The following is a 13,919-nucleotide window of genomic DNA, read 5'->3' as shown; positions in this document are numbered from 1 at the left end:
ATTGTGAGGACCTTCCACCGACATTATTAATGTGGCTAATTAATGCTGTGTGACACGCACACACAAAGAGTAACAGGATGACATCCCATTTTAAACATTTCCAACTTTATTATCAGGATACTTGCTTCATGTAAAATATTTCATTACAATACAGTACAACGCATCATTAATCTGCTCTCCACGCAAGTCTGGCCCTCATCGGACTGACCCACGGCACAGACCTGTGGCTGTCACAGCAAAACAAACGGAAGCCTCTTTCCTCTCCTAACGTGAAAACAAAGCCAAAAAACATTAAATTAGAACTACTAAAGTCAAGTTTCTGTTTTTATTCTCCATCCCTCCCTTCCCAGTGGCCATTAGCGCTGTTGTCCAGCAGGGGGCAATAGATGCACTTGTCAGACTCCACACAGCAGCTCCAGCACTGAGAATACACTTCCAGCAATGACCTGTGTGTAAGTGTGTCTAAGCGTGTGCGTGTGTGTGTGCGTGTGTGTGCGCGTGTGTGTGCGCGTGTGTGTGGTGTTATATTCTGTCAATGCTGGCAGTCATTAATTTATTAGCAGCTTTAGTTCTGGAGATGCTGGGAGTTTTGCTGATTGGAGAACCCCCTCAGATTAAGCACAGCTTTCAGTACCACATTTATTTTTGCTCTTTAGCTTTTTTATGTTTATTAATGACATTGTGAAAGGTCAGAGCGAAGAATCAGACAGATGACCCATGGCACAGACACATTCACCCTCGGCCTTTCATCTCCATGCTTTTCTACGCAAATTCTCCGTCGTCACGGTGATGGGATGCGTCGTTATGTTAGTTTGGGTCTTGGCGGTGTCTCTATGGTAACGTTACACGACAAGCGCCCGTAGCGAGTAGGCCTGGCCAGGGTTTCGGGTCCCGTGGCCACACCCACCTCCCGTCTGAGTACGTTCTCTCTTTCGGGCGCCGGGTTGGCGTGGGCTCAGTAGCGGTGGGTCTGGTGTGAGTACTGTGGAGGCTGCTGGGAGGTAGAGGAGTATCCCATGCTGCTCTGGGGCAGTGATGTGCTTGGTCCTGGGTTCTGGTAGGCAGCATGTGGATTTGAACGCTGCAGCAGAGACAATCAATCAGAAATGTCACCTGGTCAACATTCAGGCTTGAACCTTAAACTGTTTTCTACATGTAAAGTTTTTTTTTTGTCTATAAAATAATGAAGGAATAAATAACACCATTCCACTCTTAGTCTTTTTGGTGGAAATAAAGCTGTAAAGTGTAAAAACGGTCATTCAGAACACAAAATTCATACATTGACTCGAACTCCACCTGTAAACACACGAATATGTTTTCGGATGGATGCCAAAAATTTGTGAATATAGCAGAACTGTGCAGCTCTACAGTGTTTTGTGTGGTGTGTGTGTGTTAGTTACCTGGTAGTCTGAGGTCATGATCAGGCCGCTTGAGGTAGTGGTGGGCGGAACCACTCTCACTTTTTTGAGAGGCGGGCCTTGTGCGTGGCTGTTGTCAGGGTTACCGGTGTGCCCCGCCCCGTTGGTGTGGTTGTTCCCCTGTTGCTGTTGGTTCTTCTGTAGTTATGAAATAAAAAGACACATACACTGAAAAGGGCAAACATGGTAAAACACACGCATCCTATGGCATTTAAACAGTGGTATCAGTGGGCGTGGTTATACAGAGCACTGAACCGTCACACTTGAAAGCACTTCACTTCTGTGAGAACCGAGCTCTCAGACATGTGCACTTTGTTATAGGTTCAGTTTTGAGACAGTTTCTCTGTGAAGTCAGCTGACAAATGGAAACAGTCCCATCTAGAAAACTTTTTAGCATACATCATGAGAACATGAAAGAGGAGAAAAACAAACAAACAAACAGACAAACAAACAAACAAAACCCACCCCCCAACAAATATACTTTGTGCTATCTTTTGGGATATTTTCTAATAGGATTCAAATATTTTGGTGGTGGTTTCAGCCTTAAAAATGCCAGAACTTCCTCACTTTATCTGCCTTGTCCTCAGGTTCCTCCTCAGTCAGGAACTCTCGCTTGGGGTACGGGATCTGGCAGCCGGCGAAGACACTGAGAGGAAAACAACACGTCTCATTACACTCGTGCACATGAGATGAGAAGTTAAGAAGAACCGCTGAACTGCTATTCAGGTTCGAGCAGGAAGAGAGCGGCGTCACTCACTCAGAGGTTGGAAGAGGCTCCTCCAGGAAGTACGGGTCCTGCATGGCCTGTTCAGATGTGATCCTACGGATCGGGTCCATAGTGAGCAGCTTTTGTAGCTGAGACAGAGACGAGACTCCGATCAGTGACGAGTCGATTCCCGTCCCATCTTTTTTTTTTTCCCCTCTTTCTTCATTTAGAATGTCTTTTATTTTGATGCAATGAACATTTTTGCTCTTACTTTTCGTCATTTAACACTACGGCTCTGTTTCAAAACTCACCAAGTGGAATGCTTTACTGTCAGGTTTGACTTTATGCTTCTCCATGTATTTTATAAGGCTGCAGTTAGTGTATCTGCAAGATGAAAAACAGTCAGTGACGGTATATACGCTAGATAACCAAACGTTTGTGGACACCTGACCATCACACTCATATGTGCTTTACTTTAGCCTGCACACCACAATACAGGAGTTTACTGTAACGTCCGTAAAGCTTGTACTTGCGCGTGGTTACGGTTGCTAAGCTACAATCGGTCAATCACTGTATATGGCTTATACGTTTCTAGTTTGATAAGATGCACAATGGGTTACGACAGTCACCTGAAACCATACACAAACACAACGAAGGCGCAGACTCACGTGTTCCTTCTGAAGTCTTTCATCAGTGTGGAGTGTTCCGGCATCTTCTTAATGTCCTCCCAGTCTTTATCTGGAAACAAAATGAAAATCAAGCCTAAAAACCAGATACATCCTTGAAGTCAGATTTGCACTTGACGTAAACATACACACAGTTGAGGGTTGGTTAAGTTTTTTTTTTTTTTACAGCAACATGAGACAGGTGACTTCAGTTTCTATACTAGTGCTCAACATGGAGCTTTGATTTCAGCAAGCATGGCAAGCGACAGCAAGGCTCGTGAACTGAGATTTTCTCGACTCAGTACGACACAGTAAAGCGACAAATCCAAATGGTCTTGTGGCCAATCCTATGGCGTGTGTGGTCCAACGTTTCATCGGTGCGCCACTCATAACTATAGTTGCTACCTGAAATTAGCTCACATTTACTGTTTAACGTGTAAAAAAGGAAGAAAAAATATGTAAAGAAATTACAGGTTTTTTTTTTTTTTTTTTTTTGTTATTATTATCGACTTTCTAATTTTGTTGTTAAACTGGAGAGTGTTGATATCATGCTAGTTCCTGACTCAGAGCACTCTAACCTAATTATCAGTTTGTAAAAAAAATGTATAAAAAATTTAAAAAAGGATCTGACCTGGGGAAAATGACTGATTGAAACATAATTTTAACTAGAAATAGAGCTCCAAAGTCGGCTAAAATGTCCGCTTACACCCCTAGGACTACTGAAGCTATTTTTAAAAATATTGTATAAATGTTATGGCAGACTTTAAAAAAAAAAAAAAAAAATTACTGTTATCACTTGGGGACAATGGAAAAATACATATACATGCTGAAATTTGTTTTGTTGTTGTTAAACTGGAGACATCATGAAACACCTCAGCTCTATGAAGCACCATGCTAGCTCCTGATTCGGAACACACTAACCTAAGTGTCGGTTTGTAATTGACAAATTTGTTTTTTTGCAATACAAGTGCAACTTTCATTCTCTAGCCAATTCTAACTCCATTTAAGACAGTCGAGTATTTGATACTCATCCACATATAAGCAAAGATTTTCTAGTAATGTCTTCCAAAATGTTAAGCGCAAACCTCAACTATAGATGCTTAAATTCTACAGTTACGTATAAACACAGACCTGCAATTTTTAAGAGTATTTCAGAAGGGGTTTTTTTTTTTGTTATTATGTGAAAATTGAGAAAACAGAAGAAGCTGCTTAACCAAACATCCGAGCAGACAAAGGAACGACGGTAATCCGAGCACTTCTGCCACGCACGAGTTAACAATAGCGTAAACATACCATGCACTTTGATGACACTGCTGTGCACCAAAATGATCATGTGGTCACTTTTACTGAGGAAAAAGAACTAGAAGCGAACATTCGTCTCTGTTTGTTTTGGTTCTAGTCGGTTCTTGTTGTTAGCGGTGTCGGGGAACTTGCATCCAGATGGCTGGGAACTAATTAGTGATGAGTGATTTCTGACACTTTCCATTGTTAAAGGTGCTATATGAAATCAAATCGAATTGAACTGAATTTATTCAGAGATTGACAGCCTGTAAAGAATTTGCTTCAGATTACCTGCAGGGAAGCCCATGACGTTGAAGATGCGGTCCAGCTGGTCGTGGTGGTACGGGTTACTTGTCTTAATGTCCTCCTGCCTACAGTGGAATATCGGCTCCGAGGTCAAGAGCTCTGCAAAGATGCAGCCGATCGCCCAGATATCTGAGAAAGAGACAGGAAGCGTGACACGGGATGACGGGAAATTAGAAAATGAATATGAATGTATGATTCATTTCAATATAAAATAAATACATAAAAATCACACGTACACGTTTCAGTGCACAGACATGGTATATTTTGGGCGGCAAACGCTATTATAACGGAAGCACGAATTCGTTCTTCAAAATAAATGACTGATAATTGTGTGTTTATCAGAATAGGTAGCGTTCATTTCTTACATGGTGGAAAGTACTATTGTGGACAGAAAAATACAGAGAACACATTTTTTTTTTAAGAATGAAGGAGGTTTTGAAGTATGTCACTGTGGTAGGGTTGTAACAATACACTCTGGTTATGATTCGATTCGATTTGCAATACTGGTTTCACAATTTTATTGAAGAAAAATTATAAATGAAACGACTCCTTTTTTTATTTCTGCAAAACAATGTTAATTGTAATAAAATAAGCAAAATAAATCTATAAATTCCCCCGAAAATTGAATGAATAAAAAAAAAAGGGTCTGACCTGAGCAAAATGGTCGATTCAAACATAATTTTAACTAGAAATAGAGCTCCAAAGTTGGCTAAAATGTCCGCTTACATGCCTAGGACTACTGAAGCTAAAAAGATTGTATAAATGTTATGACAGACTTTCAGAAAGATACCACTTGGGGACAATGGAAAAATACATACACATTGCATAAGATATACACAACGCAACTAGACAGAGAAATAAATCTTTTAAAAGCAGGCTGAAAGTACATTTTACTGTTAATATGAGATGCAACACATACAAGGACCCATACTGGCCTATACAGCTGTACAAGCAAACATGAACCTATACATACACACGCAGACACACACACATCTCACCGATGGCTTTGGTGTAATGTCTGGCCCCCAGCAGTAGCTCCGGTGCTCGATACCAAAAAGTGACCACCACAGGGTCCAGATCAGCTAAAGGCTTCAGTGGTGAATTAAAGAGCCGGGCAAAGCCCATATCCGCTACACACACACACACACACACACACACACACACACACACACACACACAACCAATCAGTGTGCAAACATCTTTTACGACATTATTATTACACCTATATAACACTATTAATACCACAGCTCTGATGAATTCTCGATTCTGATTGGTCAGAAAGTGTTGATTAATTTTCTGTAACAGCAGACTGTGTTTCAAATCATAGGTGCTCATTCTAATGTCATCGTTTCTATTGTAACAAATCATTCATGTCATGGGCTTGTACGTTGGACGCACGCAATCTAAAGCAAAAAAACAAACAAACCAGATTTAAAAAGTGTGCTGTGGTATAAAGAGGAATAAAACACTGCAGGGCTGTAACAGTAACTGCATCACTGATTGTTTCACTAACAGCAAACCCTGCCCCAATCCCCCCCCAACCCACCCCCAAAGTGTTTTATTCATTACATACATTATGGAACAAGACAGAGTGTGACGTCATACCTATTTTGACGCGGCCTCTTTCGGGCCCTTCGCCCATTACTAAGATATTTGCAGGTTTCTGGACAGGAGGAAAGAAAGATAAGAACACACACAATTACACAAAAACACGCTACACGCTGCTCCGTCATCTTATTTTCTCTCATTCAGAGCTGTGTTGTGTTACTTGCATGTTTCATATGCAGTTACAAAAAAAAAAATGTTTCATTTTGCAAACCTGCATTTGGGGCCTTTTTACACCTAAATGTCACATGACCAGACGGGTCTCATGAAACTGCCTGAAATATCTTTGTTAAGCTGGTTGGATCTGGATGTTTACTTGTGTGAAATAAAGGCATAACATTTGGGTACAACACCATCTTGTTGTGCTTCACTGGAACTGATGACATCATTAGCTCGCTTTATATAACTATTACGCTACTCACAACGATTGATCGTGCTGTTAATTCTATGCACATGGTTACTAGACTGTGTGAAAGCATAAAGAACGGTAATAAACAGAGTGATTACTGAAAATGGTGCAAACTCGCCGCTTAGGGGGATTATCTGGAACTTTTCTGGCATTTAAAAGGTTTAAAGCAATGAACAGAGATGACTAATCCCTACCACTGCGTCAGAAAGCTAATTACTTGCTTTTAAGAAAATGGAACTGGCTCCTAAACGATTAAATCAAATGTCCTAAAAGATCCTGAAGGCAAATGATTCTTTCAGTAACATATTAGCACTGGGGAAGAATATTTGTTGAAAAAACCTCGAATGATTCTTGTATTGCCAGGCAACCGAAAGCTGGAGGACATTTCACGTACCAGGTACTGTGTCTCGGCTCGGTCACACTTTACAAAACAAATTAAGTATCTAATTAGTTAACAATTTGTTTTAATCCAGCACACGGTATGCGCCTCCACTGCACATTTCACAGAGTTTGTAACATTTCTATTCGAACAGCGCTCTGCCTCAGTGTTCCTGTTAATCACGCTACAGCCGAGACGAGGATGAGTTTAACATCCGTTCTCCTCCTGACAGCCTTCCAGCACTGAATCATCAACTCCATCAAAACATTTCATAACAAGAGTATAGAAACTGGCAAACTAAATTGTTCCACGGAGATAACAGAAGGAAAGTGTCCACACGCACGCACGCGCGCGCGCGCGCGCGCGCGCGCACACACACACACACACACATACACACACACACACACACACACTGACCAGGTCTCTGTGAAGGACCCAGTTGGCGTGCAGATAGTGGATGCCGTCCAGGATCTGGTAGAGGAGAGACTTCACCATCCCGCGTGGCAGCTGCAGGGGTTTCTTATTGGCCTTGGAGGCTCTGTGGAACTTAATGATGTGCTACACACACACACACACACACACACACACACACACACACACACACAATGAGATGTACATACACTAACAGAGCTTTTCCAACAGAGGCTGTGGTTTAAACATAACGGTAGATCTTGGAAAAAAAGAAAGAAAAAAAGAGCTGGGATAAAGGGGTGGAGCTAAAAAGAGAGCTGGAATATAGGGGTGGAGCTAAAAAGCGAGATGGGATATAGGGGTGGAGTTAAAAAAAGGAAAGTTGGGCTATGGGGTGGAGCTAAAAAGCGAGCTGGGATATAGGGTAGGAGCTAAAACATGAGCTGGGATATAGGGGTGGAGCTAAAATGCAAGCTGGGAAATAGGGGTGGAGCTAAAAAGAGAGCTGGGGTATAGGGGTGGAGCTGAAAAGAGAGCTGGGATATAGGGGTGGAGCTAAAATGCAAGCTGGGAAATAGGGGTGGAGCTAAAAAGAGAGCTGGGGTATAGGGGTGGAGCTGAAAAGAGAGCTGGGATATAGGGGTGGAGCTGAAAAGAACTTGTGATTCTAGTAAAATCAGTCATATTTAAGCTAGGACAATTCGCAGAGGAGTTCTATTCACTGTTTATTTGCGCCGTACAAAGGGCCAAACACAAATATGGCTGTGCACCCTACCTAGTGCCCTTACATACATAATGTAGAACATCATTTGTAATCCAGCCACTATACGAACTAAAAGTAACCGTGTTGTCATATTTTAATGCCATCTCTTAAAGGCTTACTCAAACGCACTAAAAGCAAAAGTATTGGCACCCCTCGTCTGTGTTTGGAAGTGCACGCAGCCCTAACATGAAGGTTTGCATCGCTGAATTTCCACCAAAAATAAAAGTTCTGGCGACCTTCGGCTGTGGGTCGTACCTTGTTGATAAAACTGACATTTAAATCATGTCTGTTTTTTTTTTTTTTATGTAAATTTTTTTTTCTCGAATTGTGAGTTTTTCCTTTTCGTGCCTGTTACTAGTCACCACCCAATAACCTTCAGAGAAACGATTCCAACTTTCAAGAGCAGCATTATGAGATGGGAAACTAAGCCTCTCACACACACACACACACACACACACACACACACACACACACTCACACTCACACACAGTACTGGGTTCGGATTGCCTCTGAGCAAGCTGTGCAATGCTGTACTATGGAAAAGTGCTATAATCTATTTGTGTGTGTGTGTGCGCGTGTATACACATTACCCAGAGGTCATGCTCTGCATAGTCGAAGAGAAGCCACACTTTGCGGTCTGCATGTGACAGGAAAACTTTCTGCAGTGAGATCACGTTGGGGTGCTTCAGCTCTCGTAGCAGCTGCACACACCACACACACACAGATTCACAGTGCTTATAAAACCATGAAGACACAGAACAAAAAGAACCGATTCATGTGCAGCTTTTTAACATTAACCTCTGTGTTAGTGACTCATTCCTCACGGTTAAATTCATTTCAAGCCCCTCCCTTGTTCCTACAAACCCCGCCTCTTGTCCGACGAACGCTGTGATCACTCGGAACTCGGCTCAATCGGAGTTTTCTTTGTAGTCTAAGATTTGCGATTTACGTTGCCGCTCTTGGAGCGATCGTCTGTACGGACCGAAACTCACCGCTATTTCTCTGCATGCAGACATGGAGATCCCTGTGCCCTCGATCTGCTTCAGCGCGTACTCCTTATCATCCTTCCTGCAAATGAAGACACCACACACAGTCAGTTCTCACTGCTTCAATCCTTCAACACGTTAGTGAAATACACCGTGTGTGTGAGCGAGTAGGCTGATTAAACACGGCTGCTCGCAAGAAGTTAAACAGAACAGAAACCAAGACTTCACAGGAAATGAAGTACATCTTTACGACATCTTTAGAACAGTTCCAGAGATCTTAAGCGGTCGAGGCTCTGTATATTTGCTCATGAAGCATCAGCAGGGAAAACACACTGACTGCTTTACAATGCTGCTGGATTCATAAAGAAGAAGAAGAAGAAAAAAAAAAGAGACATTTCTATGCCATCAATCAATGACTAAGATGACGGAGTATTGCATGAGTGCTAGTCCAGACCAGAAACAATGGCCACTCCAGACGTCAATTCAAATAAAACGCAAGTGCAAGCTTGGTGGGTCGCATTTTATTGGCCACCAGTTGCTCCAGGGAGAAACCAACCAATCAGGATGGTGCATTTTGCCCATTTCTATTCGAAAGCTATCATGAGCTCAGGGACGAGAAGATCGAGATGCTTCCGAACCTTCCCGTGGAAGCCCTTCGTGAAAAGATCGGCTCTTTACGGAAGTTGTTCATGAAGCGGCGCTGGAAAGTCCAAGCTGCAGGACAAATCAACCGGAGTCATAAAGTGGCACCCGAACAAAACCATCTTTAAACGCTTAAGAGGCTTAACGAGGCTCCGGTCGCCAGGCTGTCTGGTCGTTTAATGAGGCAGCGCTGGACGCCGTGATGCCTCTCCATGCCAAATGTCCTCAAGCGTGGGTCAGAAGAGCTCCGTCTAGCGCAAGTGCGGCCCGGTGTTTATAGACAACTGTGTGAAAAGATCGTCTGTGCCCGCTAGCGACGACGCAGTAGGTAAACGAAATTCCCATCGAAGCTCCGAAATCACGTGATCGGTGACAAACGAAGCCTCGATTTCTGTCCAATCACAGATTTCTGTCTGAAATCTAAACAACAGTCACTTGAATATGCAGTCACTTTAAATACATTTAATATCCAGTAAATAAAAAACTGCTGTGGTGTAAAAGGAATTCTACTAATAAAAGTGCATGCTGTGAGTAGTAAGAGTAACTCTGCACCATAACACACCGTTGCTGATCATTTTTTCATTAAAAACAAACAAACAAATAAAATTATCGCAACCAGGGGTTTTATCTTTCTATTGTTCTTTCTCCCCCAGCGTAATCAAAACACAACATGCTTATCTGACGACTCGTGGTCTGAACTTTTCATTCACGCGCAGTTTTCCGTCTGTGGGTCGATAAAACCGAGCCCCTATAAAGCAGAAAGAGGCACGCAAAGCCGGCTCGTATTTATTTTATTTCAGAATAAAACACAGATGGTTTCCGTGTGCTTGGTCTCTTCAGTCGGCTCGTGAGCTACCAGATGCTTTCCTTCCGTTTTCTTTTAAAGACGACGTTTTCATCTAGGTTCGTTTCACAAACGATTGCGAGTGTGAATTATCAGCTTCAAGAAAGGGTTGGCCGAGAAAACATCCGGTTTAATCGGCATAAAACTGTCGCGTAAAATCAGACATTTTCCACTACGGCGGAGAAGTACGGACTGGAAAGTGTCGTGTCTGGATTAAATATTCACAACGTCACAGTCTTGATTTGTTTCTTAATAAAACAGGGCGGTAATATTACTCCTTATTCACTATTCGACCAATGAGCGTAGAGACGATGTATCACATGACCTCGTACGCACCCCTTGAAACATTGTGAGTCTTAAAAAAACAAAAAAAAAAAACAAGAGAAAGCGGAGAAACAAGGTCAGGGAAAGCCGTGAACGAATTTAAATCGTTTGTGACGAGAAACAACTAATTTGTATTTTATATAATTTTAAATCTGAATTATATATAAATCACAGTTTCCATAGAAAAAAGGTTATCAAGCTAACAGCAAGGAAAGATACAGCGAAGTACCTTTTGCTGAGAGTGTACGATCTACGTTGTAATACGTAAACAAATTTAGGCAAAGCGGCACTTGAAAGCAATCATATCTCAGACCACAGGGTGCTTGAACCTGATTGGTCAGAAGGGTGTGTGTTATTCTTGTATAACAGCTGTAACATGAGCGATGGGTGAGTATAATATGCTCGTTCTAATACGATGTTGTTGCTATAGTAACCGGGACTAGCTGTTATATAAGAGGGGTAATGGCAATCTGCTTGCGCGCTGTGCCGCATCACACCACCCCAGTGGGAATTATTTTCACATACATGTATGCGGTCATGTGTTGTTCCTTATGTATATACCATGGTCTGATTGAATACTTGACTCTGATTGGCTGGAAGGTGTATAAGGATACAAGATCGATATTGTGATCAATGATTACACGATACACTTTTATAAGATATCGTTGGTATGGTGATGCCATGGATTATTCCTTACATATCGTCCAGCCCTAATATAAGTACGTACACAAACATATACATTAGAGATGTACGATGTAGTCTACGTTGTAGATATGACTACATTATTCATAAATCGAGATTATGTTAAATTAAGCTACGTGTCTGTTTATGTTTTGGAAAAAGGACCCAACTAAATACGATAGAAACGATCATGGACAGGAACAAACTAAAATAATAACAACAACAACAACAACAACAACAACAAGAATTGCATACACAGGATTAATGTCTCTAGTTGATAACAGTTATGAACTGGCGTGATGTAGCAGAGGCTGAGGAACTGTCAAGAATTTACACAACATGCTGACATTTCTAAATCTCGTTTCAGTGTGTTCCAGTGTTTCTGAAGACAGAGTGGTAGAGCTCCATCCATCTATCCACCCATCCTCCATACCGCTTCTCCTACACGGGGAGCCTGGAGCCTATCCCAGGGAACTTGGGGCACAAGCCGGTGGACACCATGGACAGGGTGCCAACCCATCACGGGGACAATCACACACACATTTGGTAGTTTGTGTAGAATCAGCCAACAGCGCATGTCTTTGGACAGGGGGAGGAAACTGGAGCACACGGAGGAAACCCCCGAAGCACTGGGAGAACGTGCAAACTCCACTCACAAGGCAGAGGCACGAATCGAACCCCCAGCCCACTAAGCCACCGTGTCCCCCTGCCCCCACCCCCGGTAGAGTTTGTGTTCAATTAAAACAAACAAACCAACCGACCCCTATGGTTAGACCACGCCCACTTCAGGTTTAAGCCTGGATACAGGTCCAGACACTCCTAATACATACCCGCAAGCACTCAAACCAGATTAAAGTGATGTTTTTTCTACGGTTTTAAACACATTTCCATAAATGTTTGCGGATTAAATTTGTTTCTCGGACAAATGTATTTCAGTAAGCCGTTTTAAACTTCATATTAAACATTAAAACTCTTTTCTCAAAATCAGTGGCTTTCATTTAGAGCTTATTAGAAGCAGTGGACTGCTCTTTATTGTGGTCTTTTCCTCGCTTGTCAACATCACACACATCAAAATGTCTTCTTTTTTGTGGCAAAGATGAATTTTTGGCACCCTTTAGAGAAGCAGGGTTTCACCAGCACTATCAAACAAACACCGAGAAAGAGCCGATTTCATCATCCTCAGGTTGATCAGATAAGCCGGTGTGTGATGTTCACAGGGGAGACATGTCACCTGTCCGAGTCATATAAAGACGTCTCAATAATAATAAAAATAATTAAATTTCCGGCAATCGCACACGCCAATCCCGGGTATCACATCACAGCTACGTGCAAGGAACCCAGCCGTGATCGAAGATCAGGAGATGAAGCAGGATGCGTCGATGGTTTTTACAGAAAGCACACGGGCACGAAGGCCTCGGCGTCAAACTCACCCGTCTTTTCTCTTCGCCTTGTACACATGACCGTACGTCCCCCGGCCGACTTTACATCCCTCATACTCGAACAGGTCCTCTACACGTTCCCTCTCTCCGGTCAGTTTCACTTTGAAATCATAGTCCATTTTCACCGCAGCTTTGTTCACAACCGCTTTTGTTGTCTTTCTTCCCTTTAAAGCGCCGCTAACAGGGAGGCAACTTTACTCCGAGCCCCGCTCACACTGACGAGTTGCCTTCCCTCCTCGCGTCGCCGTTAATCCCGCATAAATCCCTGCATTTACCTTTTGCGATTCGTGGACGACAAATTAACCAGTTTTTATCCGCTGAAAACAGTCAGTGTTATTGCGTTTACGAGCAGACTTCGTTTAAAAAAAATCCCCTGCAACTGCGCTTCGCAGCCGGTATCTCACTGGGGAGAGCTGCGCGTCGGCATACGGCACTGTCGCAAAGCGTCGTAAAAGCCGCTAATTGAGTGTACGAGGCTTTGTAATGCACCACGTGGATTTCTTTTAAACTCTTTATATGTAGAAAAAAAAGAAATAGAAATGAAGAGCTCGTAGACGTTTTCAAAAAACCCTTTCAGCACCCCTGTTTCGTGTCTGTGTAGATTCTGTGAACATTTACAGTATATATTCTCTTTAAGGATCCTTTTAAACTAGAGTGGGTTTAGGCTTAGGCGTTAAAAACTCCACTGATCAGAAATGATCCACAATTGATTCATAGACATATCATAGGATTAAAGATGAATCTCGACTTCCCTCTCTCTCTCTCTCTCTCTCTCTCTCTCTCTATATATATATATATATATATATATATATATATATATATATATATATAGAATGCGTAATTAAACACACACACACACATGGGTGTGTGTTTAATTACTATACGCATTCTATTCTATTTCCAATGCGATTTAAAGAAACATTTTCGGATTTATAATTATATCTGACAAGTAACTACATCCATCCATCCATCTTCAATTCCGCTTTTCCTTCCTTCAGGGTCACGGGGAAACCTGGAGCCTATCCCAAGGAGCATGGGGCACAAGGCGGGGTACACCCTG

At 42.3% G+C, this 13,919-nt stretch overlaps 1 protein-coding gene across 1 annotated transcript; it reads right to left on the bottom strand.

Annotated features, from left to right (window-relative positions):
* Nucleotides 1–86: 86 nt before the first annotated feature.
* Nucleotides 87–13,309, bottom strand: cdk8 (cyclin-dependent kinase 8). The gene is made up of 13 exons (XM_017453849.3): nucleotides 12,851–13,309; nucleotides 8,936–9,011; nucleotides 8,534–8,644; nucleotides 7,187–7,327; nucleotides 5,982–6,039; nucleotides 5,375–5,506; nucleotides 4,362–4,505; nucleotides 2,793–2,862; nucleotides 2,436–2,508; nucleotides 2,176–2,273; nucleotides 1,986–2,064; nucleotides 1,401–1,556; nucleotides 87–1,081 (listed from the first exon to the last, which is right to left on the bottom strand). The coding sequence occupies exons 1-13, from the start codon at nucleotides 12,976–12,978 to the stop codon at nucleotides 956–958; spliced, it is 1,392 nt and encodes a 463-aa protein (XP_017309338.1). The 5' UTR covers nucleotides 12,979–13,309; the 3' UTR covers nucleotides 87–955.
* Nucleotides 13,310–13,919: the final 610 nt, after the last annotated feature.

Source organism: Ictalurus punctatus, chromosome 23 (assembly GCF_001660625.3).
Source record: "Ictalurus punctatus breed USDA103 chromosome 23, Coco_2.0, whole genome shotgun sequence".
In the NCBI taxonomy this organism is placed as follows: Eukaryota; Metazoa; Chordata; class Actinopteri; order Siluriformes; family Ictaluridae; genus Ictalurus; species Ictalurus punctatus.
Note: the sequence above shows the minus strand (reverse complement) of the source record. Positions and strands in the feature narration are given on the sequence as shown.